This window comes from Euwallacea fornicatus, chromosome 27, assembly GCF_040115645.1.
Source record: "Euwallacea fornicatus isolate EFF26 chromosome 27, ASM4011564v1, whole genome shotgun sequence".
Taxonomy (NCBI): Eukaryota; Metazoa; Arthropoda; class Insecta; order Coleoptera; family Curculionidae; genus Euwallacea; species Euwallacea fornicatus.
In genome coordinates, this window is record NC_089567.1 from 1,874,575 (window position 1) to 1,902,543 (window position 27,969).

General features: G+C 33.7%; 2 protein-coding genes across 17 annotated transcripts; one reads left to right on the forward strand and one right to left on the reverse strand.

The window, feature by feature from the left end:
- Positions 1-758: 758 nt before the first annotated feature.
- On the forward strand, positions 759-15,719 carry REPTOR (repressed by TOR). 2 transcript variants are annotated; one of them, XM_066297104.1, is made up of 12 exons: positions 760-914; positions 1,300-1,487; positions 2,014-2,169; positions 2,227-2,412; positions 2,468-2,563; positions 2,675-2,821; positions 2,880-3,039; positions 3,100-3,239; positions 5,734-5,928; positions 6,171-6,419; positions 6,968-7,090; positions 8,058-15,719. In XM_066297104.1, the coding sequence occupies exons 1-12, from the start codon at positions 898-900 to the stop codon at positions 8,168-8,170; spliced, it is 1,770 nt and encodes a 589-aa protein (XP_066153201.1). In that variant the 5' UTR covers positions 760-897; the 3' UTR covers positions 8,171-15,719. The 2 variants fall into 2 exon arrangements, with proteins under 2 accessions (XP_066153202.1, XP_066153201.1); XM_066297105.1 differs by lacking the exon at positions 8,058-15,719 and having other exon boundaries at positions 759-914; positions 6,757-6,980.
- Positions 15,720-15,984: 265 nt separating this feature from the next.
- On the reverse strand, positions 15,985-27,300 carry sw (short wing). Of its 15 annotated transcripts, none has more exons than XM_066297078.1 (14): positions 27,144-27,300; positions 26,508-26,820; positions 25,974-26,107; positions 25,112-25,144; positions 22,788-22,808; positions 22,020-22,067; positions 19,250-19,396; positions 18,988-19,192; positions 18,737-18,937; positions 18,560-18,677; positions 17,750-17,966; positions 17,344-17,519; positions 17,021-17,287; positions 15,985-16,705 (listed from the first exon to the last, which is right to left on the reverse strand). In XM_066297078.1, the coding sequence occupies exons 2-14, from the start codon at positions 26,801-26,803 to the stop codon at positions 16,574-16,576; spliced, it is 1,995 nt and encodes a 664-aa protein (XP_066153175.1). In that variant the 5' UTR covers positions 26,804-26,820; positions 27,144-27,300; the 3' UTR covers positions 15,985-16,573. The 15 variants fall into 15 exon arrangements, with proteins under 15 accessions (XP_066153175.1, XP_066153173.1, XP_066153172.1 ...); XM_066297076.1 differs by having other exon boundaries at positions 19,250-19,420; XM_066297075.1 differs by having other exon boundaries at positions 25,112-25,177.
- Positions 27,301-27,969: the final 669 nt, after the last annotated feature.

Below are 27,969 nucleotides of genomic sequence, written 5' to 3' on the forward strand. Positions count from 1 at the left end.
TTCATAAATGTAACATTTCTTTTTTCTGAGATTTTCATTCAGTGCCTATACCCTGCCTCTGTCAATTTCTTAATCTGGTTTCGATTCATTATTTTTTCGTCGTAAGAAAACACTCTTAATCGATTTTTAGAGACATTGTAACTAGATTTTTACCAAATTTCGTTGTTGTGTCGCGTGTATGATCTGGGATGTGCTAGATCAGTTAATCACCTACTTGAAAATCTAAGTATGCGCTTAAATCCGAACAATCTCCCATTTCACTAGCTACTTTCAAGGTTTGTTTCATTGCAGCTTGCCAACTGAATCCATCTGCAATAATTAAAATATTAATACTACATAGTATCATACAATATAGTATTCTGTTTGTCATTAAGGAAATGATAGGTGAAATCAATTAGCAACATTGTCTTGAACTTGACACTGATCTTATATTCATGTCTTATTCCCACAAGTTTAGTATTATTATTTTTATTAGCCACGTGCTTGCACTATGATATCGCCTCTGTATATAAAAAAGGAAGATTTATCCCAAATGAATTTTGAGCAGTGTTTAAATAGGTCTTGTCAACATCTGCTTTATCTCAATTATTAAATAAATATATGATAAATATTGATATGATAATTATTTTTATAGCAAAGTACCGTAATGTCTGCCTTATATTTAGCTTAAGCTGAAATTCTGAGGCCCTTTATATTAATTACAGATTACCCACAGGTGACTTGTTTATGTGTAGCAGAAAATAATAGAAGTGCATTTAGATAATTGCTTGCTGGTATATTACAACAATTCGGGATATACTAGGGACTTAATTATTGTTCTATTAAAAACTTTGTTCCTTTCTGCTAATTTGCAATAAAAGCTATGTTGAAAACCGGTTTAAAGTGTCGAGAAAATTAATGGAATTCCACGTAAGGTATGCAGAACTCAAGCCATAGGCATTACGTTCATTACTCTACTCAACTTTATTAAAATATATGCGATATGCTATTATAATATTATTGTAACAAACACTACATAATGCTAATGGTTCAATATCTTCAGGCGAAACAATAACACAAGTTGTTTTGGCTGCGATCAATGATAATTCAACTATTTTCTTATAGTAAATAAGACATTTTCGGCGCTAACATGCTTTTTTACTTATAAACAAAATTATTCTCAAAATTAAAGTCACCTTTGAGCTTAAAAATAATTTTAAATGACGCTTAGTGATTAATTCTGAGAAGAAAGATCGTAAGATCACAAACCACTGCATATTAAACAATAAGCGGCGAAATAAATAAATAATATTTTTATAGAACTATGGGTGATTTTCACGACTATAACTTGGATCCAGGAATTACAGTGAAGCAGGAACCAATCAACGAAACCAACGTCATGATTACCTCAGCCTCAGTCCCTATTCCGGTTCGTAGGGATCTCCCAGACTATAGAGATTATATTTTTGAATTGGAGAATTCACAAAGTCCTTTGTATGGAACTATAGGTAAATCCCACCTTAATTCTACACTTCAAATAGTGATGCGTAGCGCATTTTAGTGTTCTGGCAAGAATGGCGCCGTAATGATATTTACCTAATTTTGGCGCCTATACTAATAGTTTTTATAATTAAAACGACTATATTTCATATTTAAAAGGGTATTTGTGGTAAAATGAATTTCAATTCGCAATAAGTTATGAAGTGAAAAGAGATACCTCTACTAAACGATTCAGTTAATTGATGGAACCAACAACAATGGTTGCTATAGTTCTACAGACACGAGGTATAGTTTGGATTTGTTCCAAATTTCTGTCATTTGGCTCAATTTTTGTTAATAAAATACTTGCGAGCCATGAATTGAGAAAGAAAAACAAGGCGCTTTCAATTGGTCCTCTAAAACTACACTTCTTCACCTATTTAACCGGCTTCATAACTCCGCTAATTATCCAAATCCTTGTTGCGAGTAACAAAGAAGACTCGTCTCGTAAACAATTCTTCTAGAAAAACTCCACAAGTTAATATGATGTTTCAGGATTTTCATCGGACCAAACTCTATCACCAACAAACACATATGACACTTACTGGGAGAATCGTATCATAACTAATGAAGAAATGCTCAAGTCTGAAGCGCTTATACACATGGATGAAGACGATATCTTTCAAGTTGATAAAGCTGATCTTATACAAGGTAGTGATTTGGTTTTATATATCAGCATTTCAGTGGTGTGAAACATTGCTATTATAGGCCCCACATTAGCAGAATTGAACGCAAATGATGATAATTTCCTGGGAGACTTGAACTTTGATGATTTATTATTGCCTAATGACTCCAATTACACAACTCTGGAATCTACTTCGAGTCCCTATAGTTTCAACATTGGGAATATGACTAATAATAATCAGTTTATTGGGGCCTCCTCTTGTCCTCAAGGTAAGTACTTATGTTTTTTTTATCAGTACCTTAAATGTATTTCATTCTTAAATAGGTTTGATGGTTTATAAAGATTTAGACGCAGCTTCGGGAACTACCAGTGGGAATTTTGATGTCAGTCCTAAGACTCCTGTTTCTGCTTTGTCTCCAGGTATTTATACATTTAAATTTAGTGGTGTCTTTGGCACAGTTCCAGACGGTTTGTTTTATTTGAAGTTTGCACTCAATTAGCCTGTACTGAGTTCAAAATTGGAATTTCCAGGAAGCCCTGCAAGTTCCAGTTCTTCTATTTTAACGTCGCAATCATCCCCCATGCGGTCGCATAATGCGCAACCCAAACAAAGTACTCTTCATGATCTACTTATGCGGAAGGACAAATGTGAATCTTCACCTGAAAGATCACTATTGGGTAGCTCATACATGACAAATATTTATTCAAATTTTCTATCTACTTTTTTCGGTTACAGGCCAATCTGTACCCTCCACAAGAAATACCTCTCTCCACTCACCTAACTTGAAAATCTCTCGAGGCCAAGCATCGAGATTGTCCTCCTCTGCTCCCACGCATCTTGGCCTTGAACAAATATGGCAGAGGCGGGAACCCCGAAAGCATTTGTTATCAACTAGGTATGAACAACGGTTTGGCAGGCATTTTGATGGGTATTTGAATGCCAATGTCTGTATTAGTTCGTTAGCCGAATGTGGTTCAACTTCGTCTCTGTCAACTGGTGGCATTCTCAGTCCGGATCTTCACGATTATTCACACGATGAATATGAAAGCGATGAAGACAGTGATGGACATTATGAAGATTATTCGTCTGACAATAGTAAGTTCAGCATTCGTTTTGGGCGAAAAGTGATGTTTACCTATATCGCTTTGCGTACTGAATATTCTTATGAATAAATTATGCATTATTAATTACCACTTTCAGGTTTAAGAAAAATTTGAAGTTTACTGAAATATCCTTTAAATAGCGGAAATCAGTAATATTTCAAGGCTAAATGTATCGTACATTATTTCCTGTATGAAAAAAGTAAAAACGGTTATAGATAGACGATTTTACCCAGAATACGATAGTATTCTTTAAACAAATTATTATTCGTCATTTCGATGATGGTGACTTCTAATTTTTGAAAAGAAAATATTACACACAGTATAGGGTGTTTCATTTAAAAAAATTCACTCGAGATCGAGGATTTTTGTGTGAAATTCACGTGCAGATGATATAATCCGAGTAAACTAACTTACATCGTATTTTTACAAGTAATGAGATCATCAGCTTAGGAGCAAACTACTATTGTTGGCGTTACTGCGGTTTGTTGCGATGAAAAAATCATGAAATGATGTTAGAATGTCAATTTCCGTGCCACTTTGCATTCGGCAGTGGTTTTTCTTGCTGAATGTAATTATATTAGATTTTGCAAAGCGAACGAATATTCTCTATGTATTATTTAAAGTGTCAAACTTCGAGGTAATCGTCAAGTTTATCAAAACACCTAATTTGTTCTAATATTTTGAAATTGTAGATCTATTTTAATACTAAATCGTCTTTGTACTAATAGTGATGTAGTTTTACAAACGTATGATAGATTCCAGCACGTTTGGGGAATAACAGGCACTTAAATTACATGATAATGGCTGATATAATTTATTTTTAAAAAAGCTTTAGCTATTGATGTAAATCAATGTTTATGTACTATGTATAGTGGCAGCCATAAAATTAAGAATACCCACTTGTTTTTCTGAAATTGAAATACATTGATAAAATTTGGCAACATAATAACTATGTTCTTTTTGTATATGGGAATCTTGAAGCTCTATTGTATAAGAAGTTACGGAATTCCCATGTTTTATGAAAATACTATAGCAGTTAGCGTATTTCAAGTATCGATAGATAGCCTACACTAAATTAAAAATGCTGCTGCGTTCAGCACACCTATTGGTGATAATTTGTGAAAGTTTTTGTAAAATTGAAATTTTGAGTACTAATTAAATGTAGAAAATAGTAGGAAAATAAACAAGTTGCACATCAGAGCTTAGAGAATTAATTATTAGTTCAAAGTCTTTTGGGATGTCGTATAAGAATATTGCAATATTACTATAAAATGCACTAAAACAATCATTTTTCATATGATTAAACCTTTTAAGGAGCATTAAACAACATAAAACCTGCCATATAAAAAAATAATTCTAGCAAATCGGAACCTGGAATAAATTGACAAATTGTGAGACTTTCTTGTTAAAATCCCATGTTGACGGTGGTTAATATGCAGAAAGAATTTTCCCAAAAAGTGTGAAAATGAAATAAAAACTCTGTATCATTCGTTCAAACAACTAAACGTCGTCTGAATGAAGTCAATTTATACGGACGAGTCGCGTGTCAAAAACCGATGATTTGGAAAAAATCGCACGACTACAATACAGTATGTTGAAGATCATAAAGCATGGCCTTTGTACTAGCGAAAATACGTTCTTTGATCTGATGATCATACAAAAATCCATCAGACGGAATCAGATGGAAAACAGTATATGTTGTATCTTTCAAACCAAGATTTATAATTCCAAGTACACCACAACCACAGTGAAATATGAACGTGGATTAATTAAAATTTGCGGATGTTTTTTCTTGAATAAGTCTTATTCATAAAATTGAGAGTATAATGAATCAATTCCAATATACGAACATTATGGAGATTATTGCTACCGTATGTCGAAGAGAACTGACCTGTAATTTGGACATTTTAACAAGACAACAATAAAAAACATACGGAAGCTAGATTCGTGCTTGGTTCAACGAAAATCCCGTCCCTTCTAAAATAACCTTCCTGTAGTCTGGATTTTAATAAGACTGAAAATTTTTAGAACCTTGTAAATAAGGCTATGAGATCACAAAACGTCTAAAATATTCCAAATTTATTCGACGCTGTTAAGCAAGTGCGGTACTCTATTCTTAGGGAATTTGTCAGACACTAATAGTCTATGCCGAAAAGTATTTTTTTTAGTTTTGATTATTGCAATATTCTTAAAATTGGCATTATTGACTTCTCTTACGATCAAATAAAAGTCGTTAAAAAAATTAGGGATTTTTTAAGGTTTACTTCCAAGGAGTTATTTTTTCTATTTTTTTTATATGTCGTTCTCAGTTTTATGACCGCTGCTATTTATATTTTATTTCATATCGAATAACTAGGCGACAAGAAAAAACGCTTTTGTGAATGCGGGTCCTTTGCGTATTATATGTAACTTACTATGCAATAAATATTTAATTTTTCCATATACTTTCATTTGGATGGCTCTTCAGATCTATATTTATGTCATAGATTCTGATGACGACGATGACAGTCCTAAGAGTTCCAAGAAGGAAAAATATTTCTGGCAGTACAATATCCAATCCAAAGGACCGAAAGGCCAAAGATTAGTCATGAAGTGCAAAATGGAGGATCCGCACGTGCTCAATGAAGTTACCGATCCAGTGTTTAGTCCAAATTGTTCGGTTAGAGGCATAAAACACAGTGGTAAGTTATTTATTACCGAGTCAGAAACGTAATAAAAATTGAACAATTTTAGAAAAAGAAATTTCTCTGATTATTCACATATTTAACATCGAGTAAACATTCAGTAAAACATATAGTCAAGAAAGTTGTGAAACATCAGCGTAATTGTTTTATGAAATAAAACTATAATCTTACAACTTTCTTAACCTCATCTTTTGTTAAACGGTTTATGCAAACTAACTCATTGAAATACCAAACGTCAGGTAAGGCACGTAAAGGTGACGGAAACGATCTGACGCCAAATCCACGTAAACTCTTTAACATCGGCAAAGAACTCGATAAACTTGGGCGGACAATCAACGACATGACGCCGGTGAGTGAGTTACCCTTCAACGTCCGGCCGAACTCTCGAAAAGAGAAAAATAAATTGGCCTCGAGAGCCTGCCGACTGAAGAAGAAAGCTCAACACGAAGCGAATAAGATTAAGCTGAGCGGACTTGAACATGAACATAGTAAGTACCAATCCATAAAAGTTTTTAATGGTTTGAATGTTATTGTAAATTTACCTAGAGGACATAATTTTCATAATAACTTTGTCGTGGGGACTCGATTTCGCTTATGTTCTTCTTTTCTGTTAAACTTACTCTATACAGGCATCCCGTATTTTTATGGGAGTCATCTCTTTTATTTTGTGAACCTCCGTATGGTCCACTATGGATGTGTGTATTGAGTATGGATCATTTTGGTATTTTGGACATGTTAACAGTAGCCCAAAATGTCGAAATAACAGCTAGGCGCCATTTTATTTAGTTCGATAAGGCTACTTCATTTAAAATATTTTCAATATAGGGACACTTCAGTTTATACCGGAACTACACCCCAAAGTTGCAATCACATAAGTGAAACACCTTAAAGTAACACTCGTATAAATTTAACTTTGGGATTGGAAGGATGATTGTGATTCTCATCTGAAGTGATGATTCTCATATCTACTTTGCTCAGATGGAGAAACTTCGCAGATTGGTAAATTAATAGATTAGTTAATAATTTCTGTTTTCAGGACGGTATATGAATACCATACAGCAATTAAAGCAGCTTATCGCCGTCAAAGTGAAAGAACATAACCCTGAAAGGCGAGAAGAAATGGCTAGAACAATAGACAAAATTAGTAAATCATGTATAAGTAAGTATTACACAAGTTATCTATATAGATACATGTATGCATAATATACACTCGAACTCTGTTATAAAAAACACGAGACCAGAAATTTTATTCGTTATAGCGGGGCGTTCGTTATATCTGATTCTAGTTAATATGTATATGTACATACATATTATGTTCGCATTAAAAATCCTTATATGTTGTTTTTTTTTTGTATTTGTCTATACATAGTTAAGACTTGTATACCAGTTGAAACGAAAAGAAAGGAAAAAAGAACTCATCTCTTTTATCTATACCTATTTAATACAGTGTAATACATCATATTACAACTACATACAATCATACTATTTATTTTATACTGTAAAATAAGCAGTTATTTTATTTTGCATTTTGTTTTTAATAAGAGAATGTCTTTCTATATAGCCATATAATTTGTTAAAAATCGGTTGTTAGCAAATCGTTATCCATTTTGATATATTCTTCTAGATCACATTATTATGCTTTCTAACCCACTCTGTCAATGGAACATCTCCTTCGTCATCTTGATCCATGAGTTCCTCTTGCTCTCGAAAATCCAAAATGGCGAAAAAACAATAACAATTTAATACATGGGGATTCACTTGTGTCGAAATCATTCCGACAAAAAAAATCCCTAAAACTAGCCTAATAAATTCTTCAGGATGGTCTTTTCAATAGATATTAGTTCGTCATGATCGATTGAACTTACGAATTATTCTTCAAAAAGCGTTCGCTAAAATCGATTTTCGTTATAACTGTGTTCGTTATTCCGAAAGAATAATATGTAATTAAATAGACACTCTGTGCATTCCTGACATTTAGTTTGTTAAAGGTGACCGTTCGTTATATTCCAGGTCTGCGATAACCGAGTTTGAGTGTACAAATTTAATTTTATAATTTAAAAAAATTGCATTTGTTTCTCTAATACTAATTCTGATATTATCTCACTAGAAATGTAATTTATTTTTAGGAGGAAAAGTGGCAGGCTGTTCCACCGATTACGTAAACAGGGTCCTCGACAAAATCAAAGCAGGTAGCAGCGGTAACACCGCTCTGGCCACTAGTTTTACTGACGACTTATAGACTGTGCTCACTCCTGTGAGTACATCTGAATCTCTTCGAGATAACTGAATTCGTAGGTTACATTATTACTCAATTCCTTCAGTTTCGTTTTAAGTCATTGGTGATCTCGATGATTCGCATTGGCGTATGTTCTGGCAAAACAAACTGAAGGAATTTGAAAACATGCGAAACAGAAATCCACTTGTACAAATCACAAACTAGTCAATATAGAAAAGGTCTTGGTAAGGTGCATTGTTCTCAGAATGAATTTTTAATGCGAACTTGTTGGTCACGCCTTAAAGACTGACATTGGTGAGTTTAAACGCCGATTTGAATCGTCATAATATTCAACAAAACACTGCAGTTCCTTGGTTTAAAGAAATAGTAATTTGCCACAGCTCGTAAATATGAAGACTGCGTTATAGATGACGCTGCATGGACCGTACTGCGTACCTTATTTTGGCCATAATATTTTTATACACTACAGGTTAAGTGCAAAACTATTTTAATAATGTTAAGCGCGCTATATCAACGGATGGTTACGTATTAACTTTTAATGTGTCTTGTTGTGATGAGCGCTTTGACACTGATTAATAAAGGAAAATGGACCAATTTTCACAATAAAAAATTGGTGTGATTTTGTATCTCCAGCCGCTTTTCTGCTTTAAAGTATATTTGTATATATTTTCTTACTTTATTCTTGAAGCGTTTGAAAAATAACTTAGTTGGGATTACATGAAATAGAGATATAATTCATAAATAGTGGCATTTCTACTTGAGCCTTTTAAAAGTCGCGTCTAAGAGAAAGTATTTTTTTTAAACTTGATTTGAAGTTAATTTATTCGTTTTTATAATACTTGTTCTATCTGTATATTGTACTAGAGCAGGTTTCTTAGTAGCAGAAAAAAACTATATAGGGAGTTTTGCAGTAAGGATTCAATTTGAACTTAAAGTATCGAGATCATTATTTCACTATAATCAATTATTTTTACCCAAAAAAAGCATGACTATTAAACAAACAGTCAAGTAGTTTAAATATCAGAGGCTGGTCTTGCATAATCTCGTGTGTTAATCTGTTCAGTCAGATATCTGATGGTAAATAATTAACGACTTAATCAATGCCCTACATTTAGGGTTTACTATCTACTGCCAGGTTTTTTTTAATGATAACCCGTTACAATATCTTGGCAGCAGATACCATTAAAATACTTTCCGCAAATGTGCGCTTGTAAAAAAAAGTTGAGGGTTACTAGAACATAATGTTTCAACTTTCTAAAAATATGCTACGAGTAAGCCTTTGCTTCTTAGGAATCAAAGTAAATACGGCATCAATAAAATATAAACGATTAATCGATTTTGGATATTATTTTAATGTAAAACTTTATTTAATTAATTTTAAGAGCATTTCTGCCAAAAAAATTTCAAACTTGCCCCTTTGTGTCTCTATTAAATTAAGGCAAATTTGCTCAATTAACTTCTTAACAAACGGTGTCTGGGGAATAAAAAAAGTCTCACAGGTTCCAGGTTTTTTTTATATAAAAATTTGCAAACTCTTTTTTATTACTTTAATGCTTCGACCTCCTACCACCGAATCTAACTTTTATTAAAATAGATACGTGTAGCAATAACATAAATTTCTACTTAAAATCGTATGCGGTTTCTTTGACACATTTACATTTAGAGTGAAAAGAAGCAAATACGATTTTGCAAATTTTCATTTTTTGTTTCTTTCGGATATTTTTGGAACAATGACGAGTTTATTTTTTTCATGCAATTTTCTTATAATTGAACCGGAACTGAATTTTAGCTATTTCTCGATGCATTAACAATTGCTCAATTATCGCCATGATTAATTTTTACTTTGTTCGTGTCTTTATCATAATCAACTTTTAGTTAATTCCGAAGAGAAAACGTTAGGAGGCGAAGGACCCGGTCGGGAAATCCAAATATTTGTACATAATAATTTAAAAGTGACTTACTTTTGGCTTACTATTTCCAACATTTTTTAGCATGTTTGTGGTTTTGTCGAAAATCAAGTATGTTTCGTATGATATGCAATATTCTGAATTTCAACTTTTTGAGATAATGATGTTTGAATTATGCAGAAAATGGGGAAGGGAGGTCACACGGGGTAAAAAAAGAGGCCCCAAGACTCTAACCGTAGATATGTAGTACTTCCCCCCTACCCCCTCTATACTATTATTACTATTTTGGTGAAATAGTTTTTACATCTAGATTTTGACTTTTCTAATTTGATTTTTTTATCGAATTTTTAATTGAGAATCTTATTTAAATTTTTTTCCGAGCTAATTCGGAAGTGGCGAATCTCGAAAGTGAAGTGCAAAAATTGTCATTTTTCAAATGTGTCGAAAACGTTCAAAAATTGAAATAACGATATATAGTATACGAAATATAAATCCAATTTCCAGTAAAATCCAAAATTACTATAGTTTACAGGATTTTTTCAAATGTTCACGTTGCCAATGAATTTGGTTAGAATTAGCAACTCTGCACTCATGTTTGTTATTGCAGAACTGAGACCTCATTCATATTGGCACCGTTCAAGCGATTCGTTACCACGACACGTTTTTCGAATTTTTTTCCACAATATATTTTTTATCGAGCTATAGATCAGAGAAATATGAAAACACCTACATTTAAAATTGATTGTATGATTTTTGTCGTGCGGTGACGCTTCACTTAAGTACTGCCAATATGTTCGAGGACTTAGAACAGAGTTTCGCATTGATGTTAACTGTTTTTATCACTATTATCTTTCCTTTATTAGTCATTGCTATAACGGAACAAATCATATTTTAATGTTTTATGATTATATCTTGAACCTTTTAGAATTAAGAAACCAGCGAATGAATTTATGGCTTCATACACCCTGTAAGCATGTTATAGAAAGACGTATTTTACTTGGCCAATGTCAAGCAAATTATTGCTAAAACTTAAGAAGTCGGTAGAGCTTAGAGTTAAGGGTAAAATGTGATTGATGTGGTGAAGTCAATTTTGGCATTTTTCTAAAAAAAGCAACAAAAAGAACAGGGATTCAGCTTTAATGCGTAAGTAGATGTAGATTTAGAAACTACTTATCAAAGGAAAACACCTGAATTTAATTTGTAATTAATAAGTCTAAAAAAATTAAGTCGTTGTGTTCATTTTGTGATAAAAGTCGTAACATAAGATGATTACAAAACAACTGGGAGCCGGCCTCACGAGACTTGTACAAGTTTTGCTCCTTAATGAAATAATAACGATTATTACATATTTACTTTCTACGATGCATAATCTTATATTAAGCCAAATTAGGTAACAAAATTATTAAAAGGTGCATTATATTAAAGTAAAACAAAGTTGGTGTTGCTCTCCAGCAGTACCGGTGATCATATTTGAGTGGTTCCACATCACCCCTATGAAGGCCGGCTAAATGTGAAAAAAAAAATCGTTTTCGGAGCATTTAATATGTCGTAAACGAAGCTGCCATATTATTTTCATATCGAGGTATTATGAAAAAAATGTAAATTGGTTAAAATTATAAATCAGGAATGTTAACAAAAATGGCCGTGTTAAAGGTGGCAATAACCAAACAACTCAAATAAGAGAGTTCTGGACGTTGTCAAAATCACTGTGTCAATGATTGCGGAAAAGGCTGAGATAGTTATTCTCAAACAAACTGAAAACAATTCTAACATTAAAGCTCTTCTGGGCTTCCGCACTTCTTTTCAATACGCTCATTTAGTAAATACGTTTTTATCCCTATAGTTCTACAGCGTTTTAAGTTTCTAAAAATTTAAAATGAACACAGAAAGAGAAAAATAACAAAGCTCAAACCGTTACGAAGTTGCAGATCCTTTAATAGTAAAAGAATTGAATTTCTATTCACCATTACCTCGAATTCCACAATGCCATTTAGGCGCGTATTGCGTTTACCTCCTCCTCGCCACCTGACGACGTATACCAACTGAACGTATTAATTTACAAAATTGAACCAGATTAAGTTGTCGCCAAAAGACAAAACGGCTGATATCCAACGTTAAGCAGTGATCCATCGGGATGGTCAAAATTTTCTCGTGGTTGTTACACTTTTTAAAGTTTTCCTGCTTGTATATCGCTATGGAGCGTGATCGGATATTTCGAAATAGGACTTAGACCACGTAACCTACGCTTAAAAATTTTACTGATTTGTTGTATAAATTATATGCAAGAAAATGTCGCGTTAAGGAAATACAGTTGAGATTCCCGTATCCGAACCAATTGGGAGACAAAAGTATACGGTTAGCAGAATATTCGGATAACAGAAAAATGTCTTTTTTTTGCATTAAACGTCATTTATTTAAATAAAAACGAACGAAATTAACAGTTTCTCTTAACATTTAAGTATCCAATATCTTTTTAACCACTAAATAACACACATTTTTTTTATTACAAGTAGTTGTGTAGAATTACATTCCTGTTGTGTCTCAAACCGTTGAAGTCATTTTTTAAATGACTAATGATTCAATATGAGTAGGTGTATTCTCATCATTACTATTGTGTTTATCGCACTGAAACTATCGCATTAAATTATTATTGTCGCAATCTCATACTGGTAAATTATGCAACGTTTTGACAGTTTCTTGAACTTCTACTTTTACTGTTCCTTCTTGTTCGCCAATTTCTTCAATTTCATGCATCAAAGTTCTCTCCATGCTCTTTTAATGTGGTGCTTTGAACATTGCTCCACGCATTTGCCACCATGTAACACCATGTAAAAACAGTCTTTAATATATTTTTTTTATTGCTTTATCACCCCCTCTCCATTCGAAGAAAATCTAAACAGATTTTTTTTTAGCAACTTCTTTATAGTCGTTTGGAGATTATCCCTTGATCTAATGACTGCACGAGTGAAGTTACATTAGGTGGAAGAAACATAACTTTTATAAATTCTATTTTTCTGTTTAAGAACGTCACATGTAAAATGCGATTTAGCATTGTCCGTCAGCAAAACAGTTTTCTCGTTGTTACCTTTTTTCATTGGTGTTCTTTAGCCTTTGATATGAAATCCTTTTCAAACTGTTTAACAAAAAAGTTGCTGTCCATCTAAGCATTTGTCTAATTTTTTATAAGTAACAGGCATTCCACCCATATTGACATGTTTAAAACAGGGCGGATGGCTACTTCTTCCAATGATCACAATTGGGAGTTGATGGCGTCCGGTAGCATTTGCACAAAGAAGTGCGGTGATGCATTATTTACTAATTTTGCGACCGGGAGCCGATCGTTCACTATAAGAAACTAACGTTTTCTGTGGTAGTGCTTTTCAATGTATTCCCATTACATCAACATTGTAGATATTTGTTAATTCATATCTTCCATCATTTAAACATTTGTAAAAGTCTGTTTTGAAGGTTTTTGCAGCAGTACTATCCACCAAAAGTTGTTCTTCACAGATATCCAGCTGTCGAATTCCATGACGTGCTCTGAATTTTACTAACAATTAGTGACTAACTAAATGGTTTTCCTTGTAAGTCATCGTTGAATTGTAGAGCTTTTTCACATAACATGGTCCAGGGATCGGCATTCCTTTGTCTCTTTGTTGACGAAATCATTGGAAGACGGCAGCGTCTACAATTTTATTTTTAGGTTTTGTTAAGGTTTTTCTATTGGTACTAGCATCCTTTGAAATCTACATTTTGTGTTTATAATTTTCAATATCCTGTTTCTATTTTTTAATATATGTTATTGTAGATTTCCCAACACCACGTATCCTTGTTAATTTCATGGCGCTTACCCCATTTTCAAGATCTTTAATTATTTTGTTTTTATAGTTAAAACTGCACGTTTCCCTTTATTTGCCATTGTGTTCTGCTTCCGACTATATATGTTTACATTTAGCCAGTGGGATACAAAAAAGTACGTTTTTATCATATAAATCTAAATACGCCACGAAATAACAGAACATACCGATAATAGGAAGTGCGTATATTAGGATATTCGGATACGCGAGTCTCCACTGTACAATATATCGAAGTTACTTTTTTCTCAACTTTTCCTTTATAGATTACAACCTAATAAAGGAGATTGTGCAAGATGAGTTAATTATCTCAAAAACCCTATAAAGTTTTTGAGATAATTAGCTCATTTTGAGCATGGGTTAGTTCTTATCTTCAGAATTGGGCTTGCCCGGTGGTGAGAACAAACAGGGTCATGGTTTTCTTGAGGTTACAGCCCCTGTATCTCTCTGGATGTGTTCGTGAGGCACCACAGAGAATTCAATTTTTAAATCGTTCAATTTAGGAACTTATTTGTTTTGTTTCTTTTTTGTATCTAACATCGTTTTCGAGTTATTTACAAAATTATCACATAAAGCATGTTTCGTTTGATTTGTTATTTGTTTCATGTTTCAATTACTTTAAATCAAATTTTGTACTTTCTTGAGTTGACCACATATTATAAGATTGAAACTAGTTCAACGGTTTTTTTTTCAAATTTCTGCTAGGAAAAAATTAATTAAAATTCAAAACCCTGTATTTCCTCATGGGCGCATTCTGCGAATGTAGTTTGTATAGAAAATCGGTACTACTTTTCGGAGTAGAATACGTAGGTTAAAGTCCTGGTGCAAGAAAAACCGGATACTCTGTATGCGACTTTCGAAAAATTAAAGGTCATTCAAATTAGTTGAAGCTGCATGTTTAGATTCAAACAAATTTATCATCAAATCGAGGAAAATTCCCTCGATTTCGAAACAATGTTTATTTGCACGTGTTTTCATGTTATTTTAATTCCTGTATCATCTCAACCATTGGCATATCGACTTTGAGTGCATTTCAAGGCATACAATAGTGACAGCGACTTGGAATCAACCAATTTGTCGCAATTCCGTCAAAATTCTCCTTACCAAAAAAAAAATAGTTTTGTGAAAAACTGGCTGTGCGAAAGATAGTGATAGGTTTTTAGGTTTTAAGAGTTACGGTTAAGGTTTAAGAATCGTTATATTTTATAACTTAGGCGCCAAGTAAAATACAGTAACGGTGGTTTCGTAGAGTAGCGCATGTGTATCTAATCGTACATCTTATTAAAAAACAAATATGAAATGTTAATGTGTCGTTGCAACGTCCAAGAAGAATCAAAAGTTTGATAAGTTTTTTTTTGTAATAAGTATCAAACTATGTACTTGAATCATTAGATTTTAGTAAATTACCGTCACTCAGCGACCACTTTGGATCACAATCTGCTACCGTTTTCCATGATATCTTGCTTAGGTTATTTCCGGCCTTACTATCAACTTTTGATATTCGCGTCAGCTTTGTTTATCCAATGTGGTTGCCAATAAGGTCGAATTTTCGCTCGACTTAAACCTAGCGACGATAGCTACTACGACATGAAGTTGTTAAACAGTTTTAATGCTCCTTTTTTTTTATTGAATGAAAGAAGTTACTGTTATTTTCGTTCATAAGAATAATCTTTAAATAGGCTTCCTGTAAGCTTTTAATTATGTCGGTGTGTTTTTTAAGTTTATATTATTATACTTATATAATTTTTGTCCGAATATTATCCATTATTAAAAAATATGTTTTAATGACTACCTAAATTGTTTTCTTCAACCTTAACTACCCAACTATACAGCTTCTGAACCTTCCGCGGTTGTGTGTATCATAGTGTCATCAGTGGAGTTAATCAATGTGGACATACGTACGCTCACAGATTCACGCTTAACCACTGGAAAAATAGTAAATCGATGTGATTGTCTAGTTTTAAAAAAACAAATGGCTTCTTGTGCTTTGGGGCGATGCATAATTGGTAATGCAACTTTGGCACGAGGAATAGGGCGTGTAATAAGATTCCACCACTCATAATCAATGCCGGTTTAATTTAAATAAGATATGTACACGGAGGCACAAAATGCATTATAAAACAAACATAAGTATCAAAAAAATCACTAAATTTTACTTGTTAATAATAAAAATAAATTAGCTATATACAAGCACATTTAACAAGGAAGGAAACAGTAAGTAAATATGTAACAAAAACGTTTGAAAAACAAGCTCTTTATTTTTTTTTGGATAGGTAGGTATTTCTCTTTTCCGGGTTATAATATAGGTACGTTTAGATATATATTTTCTGAATTAATGTTAGAGACGAAGCACATTAGTAACTAGGTACTTGGATGGAAACAAAACGTAATTTAGAGCCTAAAATAATGAATGAGTAAAAAAATGACTTTTTGATTCTTAACAAACGATAAATCCTTGGAACAACACGTGATCACAATGCCCTACGGTCCTCGTTTATTTCAGTACAAACCGTAAAGAAAGGCATTAATCTAATGATTGATGAGTTTATGTCTACGAAAGGGACGTCGAAGAAAGCCCGTTGAGAATTAATTTTAATACGTCACTAGAGTGAGTTAACGGGTGATTTCCTAAAAGCATTCAAGCATTAAAACGAGGTGTTTATGTTGGACACCGAAAAATTCAATTTCTCCAACTCCTCGTCCACTTGGTTGTTCCACAATTCCTGCGTCGTGTAGAGAAATTTGTTCCATTCATCGTGCCTTGGATGGGCAAAGTTCTGTAAAAAAATTAAATTGATTAGCGCCTAATACTATTACACAGGGTGCCTGAATACCCCGTGTACCATGCTCTACCGGATATAGTACAACTCATAGTAAGTCGATTTAAGTAAACTTGCTTTAAGACAAAAGTTGGTAATAATGGAGCTATAGGATATCGAAGTTGAAGAAAGGAATCCGATTTTCTTTAATATATTTCGACTTTTTATTACCCTTAGACACACGAGCTCTCTCCCAATTCTCTATTAATCGCACGAAAGGAATTTCGGTTCACATTTGATTCACTCTTGTAGAACTTATTTATCGGTAATTACCTCTGCAACATCGTACACATGAATTCGACCCAAGTTATCCCCAACGGTGACGTGCAATCCAGATGGCGTCCAGGACACCTTGTTTAAAGCCGGCATTCCTTCCACTGTAACGCTGGCCGCCGGTACTTCGGTGTCCTGATTCAAGTTCCATAGATCTAAACGACCGCTGCAATCAACAGCGGCGAAAAGGGCAGGATGCACCGGCGACCATTTCACGTCCAGCACGTAATCGCCGTTATCATCGAAGGAATAGATTGGTTTGGAGTCCTAAGGATATATTTTGTTTCAAGTTTGTGTAGGCCTGAAGTCGTCACTCCACATACCTTTAAGCTCCATAACTTAATAGTCCAATCCAACGAGGAGGTAAGAAACATGTGAGAAAAATCGATTCCCCCTTGGACCGCGTTTACACTAACCCCAGTAATGGGCCCTTGATGACCATCGTAGGTTTCTGTTATGCCTGCCTTTGTTCCGTGCCGGCAAGCTGAATATGCCGCCCCTAATTACAAGATTAAAATTTAAACCAATGACCACTATGAATCGCAGATTTTTTTCTGATGTATCTAATGAAATATAAAATAACAAAATTATCAAATGTAATAGAAATAAATAGAGAACGGAATTGAACATTTTACTTAAACTATGTAATAATGTTGTATCTAGCTGAAGTCAATGATTAAACTCGCCATATCAACTATTCCACTAAGCGCAAATTTCAGCACAACAAACCTTCCTCAGATCCCACCACGAAATTATTGACGTCCGAACTAGGAAAGTCCAGACAGGTCACAGCCACGGGTTTGCCCTGCATCCGGTGTAAGTCGAGAATTTCTTGAGGTTGGCCCAACATATCCAAAGACCACGAACACATCCTACCATCAGTGGAGATGCTGATCAGATTGTGCGCGTTTTGGGTCCCCACCACCGACAGACAGTACACTGGATGCTAGCAGGTAAGAAAAACAAAACTAGACACCTTTAGGGGATTTTGATTCATGTTTTCAACTAAGCGATAATTTAAACGTTCCAAACGAAACTTTCAGACAGATTTTTCAAATATGGCTTAACTGATTTTGTGAAACGAAACAGAGTTAGATAGGTCCATCCCAGGGCTATTATACAAGGGTAGTTCATGTATCATACTTTACTTAGCGTAAGACAACCACTATTAAGGTTGACAAGATCCTGCATTTTGATGAAGTTTTACGCAACTTTTGATAATAAATTTTATGCGACAGAACATGTACGACCCCATTGAAGTTGTCAATCTTGTCCCAGGACCTTTTTTTGTTCCTCCTAATGTTGTTAGTGGAAAAACACTTCATGCAACATTTCCAAAAGTCCGAAATTTCCAAAAAAACGACATTTTGATTACAACGTACTGATTCCTGATTCTTGGCTATGAAACTTTCACAAACTGAAGAATTTAAAATTGAATGTATGACGAAATAGTTTTCAGTATAATTATGTGTTTCGCTTTAAAAATGCAGTTGAGCCGTTTATCATCAATTTCGTTTTAACGCTTTTATTAAATTATACCGTATGCGCACTAGCCGATAATGGAGTTCTTTGTATGGGCGTCCTCTTTTGCACTCTATTGTCCCACAATACAATTTGTCCAGAATAGGTACCGCCCAAAATAAGATTCGGATGAAACCTACGAAATTCCGAATACAAAAGGCTAATGAATGCTACGAAATGCCAGAGGTAACTAACCTTGCAAATGTAGCTGATAGCACGGCACTTTGACAATGGAAAATATACTCAGGAGTAGTTTTCTTAAATTTGGTGTTCCAAACTAGAACTACACCGTCCGGATCGTTTGGTGATTCTTCGTTATTATTATATGACGCCAAAAGTAGCTCTGGAAACTGCGGCGACCAGTCTAAAGATGTTATCGTTCGGTTTTTGGACCATCTGAAGCCAAGATTCAAGAAAAAAGATTTTGCGAAAGCCGAGTGAAATACCTCTCATCGAAAAACGTTCTATTGAAAGAAATCCTTTGATGGCACTTCTCGTCTAAAGCCTCTTCTCCAATGCCCGAATAGTCGGTATAAATGTCCACAGTCTCGCACAATGCCCTCTCCATTATTTGACCGGCTCGGTCCACGAAACGCTGGAACTCCTCGGAGAGAATAATCATTTGTTTCTCTTCTTCACTGAGTTCCCTAACTAATAGCAAACTCATTGGATACACAACAATTTTAACACTAACGGCTCACAACTCACTTTCTTTAACTTCCTCTTTTTTCGCTTCTTGCTCCAACTGGGTGACTGCCGGCTGAACCTCTTTGACCTGGGGTAGCCCATGGGGGAGGATGCCTGGGGGCAGTTTGCTGGCCCCGAGGTGTGGCAGCGAACTTTCCTCGTCCTCTCCTTGTGGGTCGCCATACGTCAGAACTATAGGTGAATATTGGGCGGGCTCTTGGGCGCATTGGCGCCAATTTGTAACATTCACACTTGAGGTCAACTATCCAGAACGGTTTAATAAAAATGCGAATATTGAGGATTGAACCAACCGAAATAATAAGGTTAGTTACGATCCAACCGGAATGGCCAAAATACAAAAATTTCGTGAAAAAAATTAAGGGTTCGTTTCATTTAAGAGACTCAATTAAAGATTAAAGAAGAAATAGAGTTTCAACAATCTATTTTAACATGCTAAAATTGTTAGAAATAGTCATACTAGCTGTCTCATAAAAAAAAATGAGGAAAGCTGTAATTCGGTTATTTATGGACGAACTTTGACGAACTAAAAACCAAATAGAGTGATTGTTTTGTTCAGATTAGCAAATAACGTCAAAATTTATTTTTTTAAACTCAACTTCTGCTTCAGGCATCAATTTTAGAATTGTAACTAGAACTCTGTATTTTTCTGAATTTGATGATGTGAGACAAGTTAATGTTAAAATAGTTTTAAACTAAAAAAATAGAAATATCTGCATGGTCATGGGGCTCTTTGTGTTATCCTGTGGCCATCTACATTTCATTCCATTTTATTCCATTATAATTCCTTGTGCAACGGTGCCTAGCGCCATTAGAACCCAGCGAGAAGGAACAAGATAAAACCACCGGCTCTTTCACCGGACTTTTGTCCGTCTGATTTTTAGCTATGGGGTTACCCTCAAGATAAAGTCGATATTACACAGCCAAAAAGTCGATATTTTCAGATAAAAATTATAAATGCTTGCTAGAGAATTGTAGCCAATTCTATCATAAATGCTGCGCATGATATAATAAGATGGAAATCATGTGGTCAATGTGGTAGTAGTCAATTGCGCAATATGTTTAGAAATAATAATTTGTTAAAACTACAGATAAATACGTTGGTAAAGACAAAACAAAAATCCAATTTGTAACATTCAAGACAATGTATTAGATACATGTTTTCAATGTTTTTTTAAATTTAAATATAGTTTTAACACTAACTTGTCATACGTTGTTAAATTCACAAAAATACTTTCTATCAAAAAACGTAAAAAAATAGAAAGTTCTATTTAAAATTCGGAAGTTGCCCCCTGAAGCAAAAGTTGAGTTCAGAAAAAACATTTTGACGTTATTTGGTTGTGCGAACAACATAATTTTATTTGGTTTTTAGTTCATCAAAGTTCGTTGATAAATAACTGAGATAGGTTTACTAGTTTTTATGGAACAGCCTGTATATAAGGACTTGTATAAAATTTTAGAAAAACCAAAATTATTATGAGTAAAGCGTTCTCGCACCGGTGTCACGTCACACAATCCAGATGTGACCAGGCAGCGACTTGTAATAAATTGGAGACAAAAGGAGAAAGTTGGCTTTCACCCGTCTTTAGCGTCTTTATATTACCTAAAATAACCATATTCTGCCCCATATGCCTATCGTTGCAGATAATAAAATGCGCCGTATGACGTCATAACGGTAGCCTTCCCGTAACATATCGTTTGCTTGCTCGTTTTAACATTTAGTGCGTGATTGTGTGAACTCTGAAATACAGTTTTCTAAAATAAGTAAAAAACGGTGGATTTACTATTGAGATAAACAAATTAAGTGTTAAAACTTAAACCAGCAACTTGGCAAAATTTAATTAGTTGTTTTTATCGACACTTAGTGGATTTTAAATGTGGTATTTTGCAATAATGCCTCATGCGACACCGATCTAAAAACGAACAGCATCCGTCGATTGCTACTTTGTACTCTTGCTACTAATTCTTATTACGAAGTAAATAAAGGTATTCCGCTGTGGAAGGTTACAGTAAATCGGCCGTAAAAGTCCTTCCTAGATAGTTGACCTTTAAATTTAAAAAAAAAACATGCAGCACAGACTACCTTACAGAAAGCTGTACATTCGCTTATAATTAATTATGCATTTATAATGATGAGAACAAAAATTATGGCCAAAGAATGGGAACCACTCGACATATTCCTGAAACTTCGCTATCTCTTCAACCCGATCATACTAAATTGTATTTTGAAAGGAGATCAAGAGAATAGCGTGCTGGACTTAATCATTCCGCTCAGCGATTCATTTAGTGTCGATCTTATGAATAAACATAAATAATTTTGAATCAAATAAAACATACATTCCGTCTCAAACTCACACAAACCGCACATTAAAAAACAGCATTTCAAGCAAGTGTAAAAGGATATCGAAAGTCGGGATTGACTTAAAAGTACGGGACTGTAAAACAAGGCAAGAGGAAACATTGACCCTTTGCAAGCAACCTTACTACAATTACGGAAGGGCCCTTGTATTAGTCAATACAGTGTTAATAGTAATGATACTAATGGGTGAATTTAAGACATTGAACATTAAGCAAAAGTCTATAAGCGAATTTAATTTGGAAGGAATGATTGTTTTTGAAGGAAATTCTTTGAACAAGTCTTCAGAATGCATGGACATGTTTTGTTAGCATATGCCGCAACTACGCAGGCGAATAGAAAAGTTTATTAAATAGATAATTACCAAGTAAACAAACACCAAATTGACGTAACCTTAAGCTATGCGTAGCCACCTACCTGTGAACTCATCTTCCCACTCTAAACCTGGGTTTAGGTTGTATTCGTCTGCCGTAGGTGGGAGTAAAAAGAAATAGTTAAAATTAGGGCTCAAAAATCAAATCTCTGATTGGAATAATGTTTGTTGTATTGAAAAAAATAATGCTCGACTTACTGCACAAATAAAAATAAGTTATTTCACTGGAAGGTATCAAGCGAGACATCATTGGTGCACGTATTGACTAACTTATTTTTTCTTGTACTTCAGCCTCGTAAATATGTCCACAAATGATGGCTTTAATCAATATAAAAGTGGTGCCTTAGAAGCCATAATGACTACAATGTTTACTCCAACATCTTAATAAAATAATCCACATGCAGTTAGTCGGTTAATAGATTAACTTGTACAATTCTTGCAAATTGAATGGACCGAATCATCAAAAAAATCGTCAGGACAACTGCGTTCGTTCAATTTGCAAAATCACCGAGTATAAACTTAAAATGTACAAGCTTTTAATTACGCAATCAGATCTCCCAAACACAAGAAACACAACACAACCCTGTTTATAAAACATTCGGCATTATGCACGTGTAACTAGGAAGGAGCTACGGAATTTAGAGCTGATGGGGACTGACACAGGAGTGGATCTTCACATAACGAAGACACAAGTGGCATTTGAATGATTGCCAAAATAGGTGGTAAATAGAGAGTATGGTGTCTTAAACGTAAAACTGGCAAAAAGCGAAATCTGGCTCGACAAGCAAGCTGTCCAAAATCTAGAAACTTACCGTAGTAGTCTGTGGCATGAGCTATAGGATTTAAAAAAAAAGAAACTTCAGTTAGAACATTGCGGAACATAATTAACTACTTATCTCTAAAATAATACATTTTTGTTGGTAATTCTAGGAGATGTTATTAGTTTCCTCGCTAATTTACAAGTCAGACTAAGTAGGTTTTCTTAATTGGCAATTTCTGTTTATAAAAAGGAAATCTACCTACATCTACAAATCTATTGTAGGGAATAAGGCAAGCTAAAGTGAGCAGCAAAAAGTGGGAACCTACAACAGACTACTTCTAAGCTAGTTAAAAAAATGCAAATTTTCGCAATTCTTCAGTTCAAATCTACCATTTGACAAAACATTTGAAAATGATTGCCACTCAAAGTCCACGTTTCTAACCGATGATTTCCTAATAGAATTGGAAATCAAACAAATGTTTACTTATTAACGCTAATGGACGAGGCGCCAAAACCACAAATATCTCTTCAATCATAAGCCCATAGGAATTAATGTACTGCAACATTATCACGGTAACAATAATTTTGGAAAAGTAAGATGGTTTTTACTCCCTAAGGTGTAAAACTATCATCTTATACCTGCAAATGGAGGTATAAAATTGTATATTATGCCCGGCCATACAAAAACGAACTTGAATGCTAAAGTAAAGAAGAAAATTACTGTAATTCGTTACTGTTAATCATTAAATATATATTTTTGGATTTATCCCATGAGATAATTAAAAATAATTAAAACTTTATCAAAGCAATTTACTGCTCTCGATGACATAGTGTCTTTAGATCTAAAATCTGCTGTTTGTTTTGAGCAACTACCGTCAAAAAATTCTTAAATCTTATTCTAAAGCATCTTTTTATAACTTGAATCAGTTTAAATATAGGGACAATACCTTGTACCAATTTGACTTCAAAACGTCTCTGTGGGGTATATAATACAGATTCAAGGACCAAAAATTGAATGTCTTTTATACGGTACCAGTATTACCAGTCCGGCACCAATGAAAAGTGCGAAATCAGTTAAAATCAGTCAGTGATCACTTTAAAAATATTAAAATGCCAATTTTCCTAACCAATAAAATTATCAAATTAACTTAATCAAATCAAATTCGTAGGAAAAAGTTGAGATAAAATACGTATTAACAAAGCGCTGTTTTAGAGTGGTATTGGACATTGCAATTATTAATTTTACAACTAATTTTTAGCTTTGGAAAAGGAATAAGTGAGTTACAAAATAATAATTTGGCAATGCTCACGTTGTCTATATGAACAGTGCGTTCAAGATTTAGTAACTGGAATCTCAGAAAATAGACGAATGATGATAAAGATGTTGCAGGTAATTATGTTAGTAACAATGATTTAATTATCAAAATGAAGCGACTCTAGATACTTAAATTTTTGGAGAAATTTTGAGGCAACCAATATGATAGATTTTCAAAAATGGTTATATATCGTTTAAATAAAAAGATGATCGAATTCTATAAAAACTCGCTTTAAGGATCTCTGAGCGAAACACTCTTAGAAAATAAGAAATTTCAAAACAACGTCTGTTTTCGAAGTTTCATAAAGAATAAACATAAACCTCTCTAGCTATAAATACTCGTTACACGAGATATTTATTACCTTATTTTCCGTTAAAAATTAATCATTTTCGAATTGTAGTTCATCAAGTATCACACACCTAAACAGAAGCTGTGTCGTTATTCTGGTTTGTAAATATTTCGTGTGTATATTCAATTAATTCGTGCAATTGTCTGTAAGCAGTTTATAATTTCTGAAATATGACCTCTCCACATCCTTAACGGTACACCCTATACAGAGCGTTTTAGTTTTAATCTGTGCTCTTTTTCGGACTGTTATTGTACAATTTCCTTATGAGAACCCTGTATGTTGACTTCATAAACATTTCTTTTAGTTATATTAAAATTGTAACGGTGCTTTTTTATTTGTTATCACGTTAAAAGCCAAAAAATCTAACACAAAATTATTTGCAGCCATGCATTTACAATAAGAAAGACAATGCTCCTAATTTCATGTTTACATCGCATGCTGCATGACTACCTGCTCAGTTTGACGTTGACAAATGGACATAATAGTTTTATCACACCTACACTTTTTCCACTAGCTTGAATAGTAGCAATGTGGTCATTGTTTAAACTATCAATTATATCCCGATCCCTATTTGTTTTTTAAATACATTTTTTGTATGAATGATTTTAGGAACTTTAGTTAAATATTTAGGTGAAAGGGAAATTGTTTTAATATATACAGCGCGATACATATAAAAAGCTATATACAATGCTGTGCAGGGTGAGGGCGTACCTTTACGTGGTCTCCACCAATCCTCCATATAGCCTTTAAGGGGTGATGACGATGCAGAAGAAAATCCTTGTTAGCAATTACGATATAAAACAGTAATATCGCTACTATATTAGTTGTTCATAATTATTATTGTTTAAAAACTTTATAGTGTGTTTCAGAGAACAACAAGTTTCATTTCTTTATTGAATGTGTTTCCTTGTCTTTTAACTTAATAATTGAGGTTTAGTCCTGCTTTTGCTAGACTTATGTTTAACTTTGGATTTTTCCTTTTTCTAATATGACAGTTTCATGAACTATGAAATGACAGAATATGAACAGTACTACTTACAAGATCCTTTTTCAGAAAAATCCATATGAAACTATGTAATCCTAATATTATAAAAAGCTTTAACACCTCATGATTTAAACCTTTTTAAAGAAAATTGAATAGAACAAAAATTTAAAACTAGGGACCAAAGATAAAAGAAAAATGAAGATAACTGAGTTAGTGACAAATGACAAGCCATTTTTTTACAAATAATTATTGAGTTAGTAGTAGCAAGGAGTATCTCAAAATAAAACTAGTCACCAAAATATCAAAATATGTAATGCATAAAAAAAGAATTACCAACAAACAAAATTTAATAAAATTAGGTAGATAACCCAATATATATATTATTCGCAAAATAATAGGAAATGAAAGTTTAGTTTTGACATCTTTTACATATTTATCTGACATGTAAGAGCTATGGACAGAAAAAAATTAAGATTCCATGACCTACTACTTTGCCAATAAAAAAAAACTGGATAAGATTTGAAAACTCTCAAACTGGACTAGAAAAAAAGAGTACTTAAGTATAAGAAATATGTAAACAAAACTTACCATCACGTAGTTCATGGCCAGTTGCAGTAGTTTGGGTTTGTTTGGTATAAAGGACAACTTCTTTAGGAGGAATGCTTGTTGTTTGAACTGGAACCACGGTAAGATGTGGGGTTTTCTTCTTTGCAGCAATAACACTTTAAAACAAAAATGAAATTGAAATTCTCTTTGGTGTGATGATATCAATGACGAAAGTTACGCTGAAATGATCCAATTTATTAATTCCTTATTATTAATTTATAATGCTTATTTTTAATTTATAATTCATGAAATGATTTAATCAAAGTCTTAATATGTAAAAATATCATATTGACAATTGACTAATTGGCAATTTTCTGGCAAAATGACTATTTACCTTGTTGCTCTGTGCATGTATTAAGAAGTATTTTGCTAATTCTTAATTCCTAAAGGTCAAAATTAAAAAACATTCTTGGGAACTTTACAAAAATTAGGAATTAAGGATGGTATAACATATTATAAGTCATTAAGGTTTTGCAACTAAGAATAAAGAATTAAATTAGATAGACCTGGCCTTACTTATTTGGTAAACTATTCATTTGCAAGGATGCATCGGGTGTATGGTTTCTGCTTTGCTCAGGGGTCAGTGAATTTAAAGTTGAAATGCTGGAGTAAATTTCTGATAGTGGAGCTACTCCAACTTCGCTAAGCATCTCATCAATGTCTCTTCTATCACCGCCAACCCCCAGATGGGCACGATCCAATGTCTCCTTAACATCTTTGGATTCCTTTTCTCTCCTTCTTCTTTCTTTTTCATCTCGAATAGCCTGAAGCTTAGCTTTTTTACGCTCTAACTCAGCTCTTCGATCTGCCATGCTTGGTTTTGGTCTATCTGTAAGTAATTCCATATTTCCAACACTAATTTCAACCAACTTTATCAGGGAAACCCTGTAGAGTAGGGAGTGAAACCTCTGAGTCACCCAGAAACAGGAAAAACAATTAAAATGGTACTGAGCTTGCGTTATCCAGAAAATCAATGAAAAGTGGAGTGAGGCAAAAGTTCAGTGCCGGATTTAGCTGGAAAATCGTGACTAAAGAAAGAGGTTTTACAAAAATTAGTGAAGAGTAGTCAGTACGTCATTTACGATACCGTTATTTCAACTTCCAGTGGAAACAGCAAGTAGTCATGTAATGAGAGCTTGTTAAGTTACTTACCGTTTAAAAAAGGATACTAGTTAAGTAATGGTTGCTCTGTAACTTGCGTATGCAAGCCAAATATTAAAATTTTAGAACCAATTTTTTTTATTTTCCAACGCCCGACACATCGTCCACCATCTTCGTTTTTCGATGACGCAATGTTAGAATCGTTAGATGACAGAATGACAGTGCAAATCAATGTCAAAAGTCAAGGAAAAAAAAACAAATTTTTAAAAATTGATGAAAGGCAAATTCGGTTATCCAAATAAGGCGCACTGAGTGCGGCGGTATCTTTGGCGGATGTACTGATATTTTCTGCATGAGTCCGTCTCTTTGTAAGAAGTGAGGTGTAGTAAACAATCTGAGCGATTTTCTTTCACACGTGATTATAATTATATAAGAGACAAAAATTATCTATAACTGTATAAAAAGACGGCCATATTGCCGCTGTGGGGATGCCTGAATTTGCCATCTGTCAAATCTTACGAGAATCACATGCGAAAAAAGAACCCTTTATTCAGTCTGTAGCTTGCGTATCTATGTGTGAGAGTGAGATCGAAATTAGAATCCAATGAAATGCGAAGTCAATAAGATTTTTTTAATGCTTGCTCTTAAAAACACATATGCTCCTAGGGCTCGGCTTAATGTCATTTTTAAACTGTAATGATATGGTAATAATAATGACAAGAGTGGGTATTTCGGCAGACCGACAAAAAAAGATCGATAAAAAAATTTAAGAAACAGAAATAGAAAAAGAGTAAAGAAAAGGTATAGAAATGTTTTACTACAGGTGTTTACTCGTACTACTCTACCTACTCTAAAACGGAACATACATTGAGACATT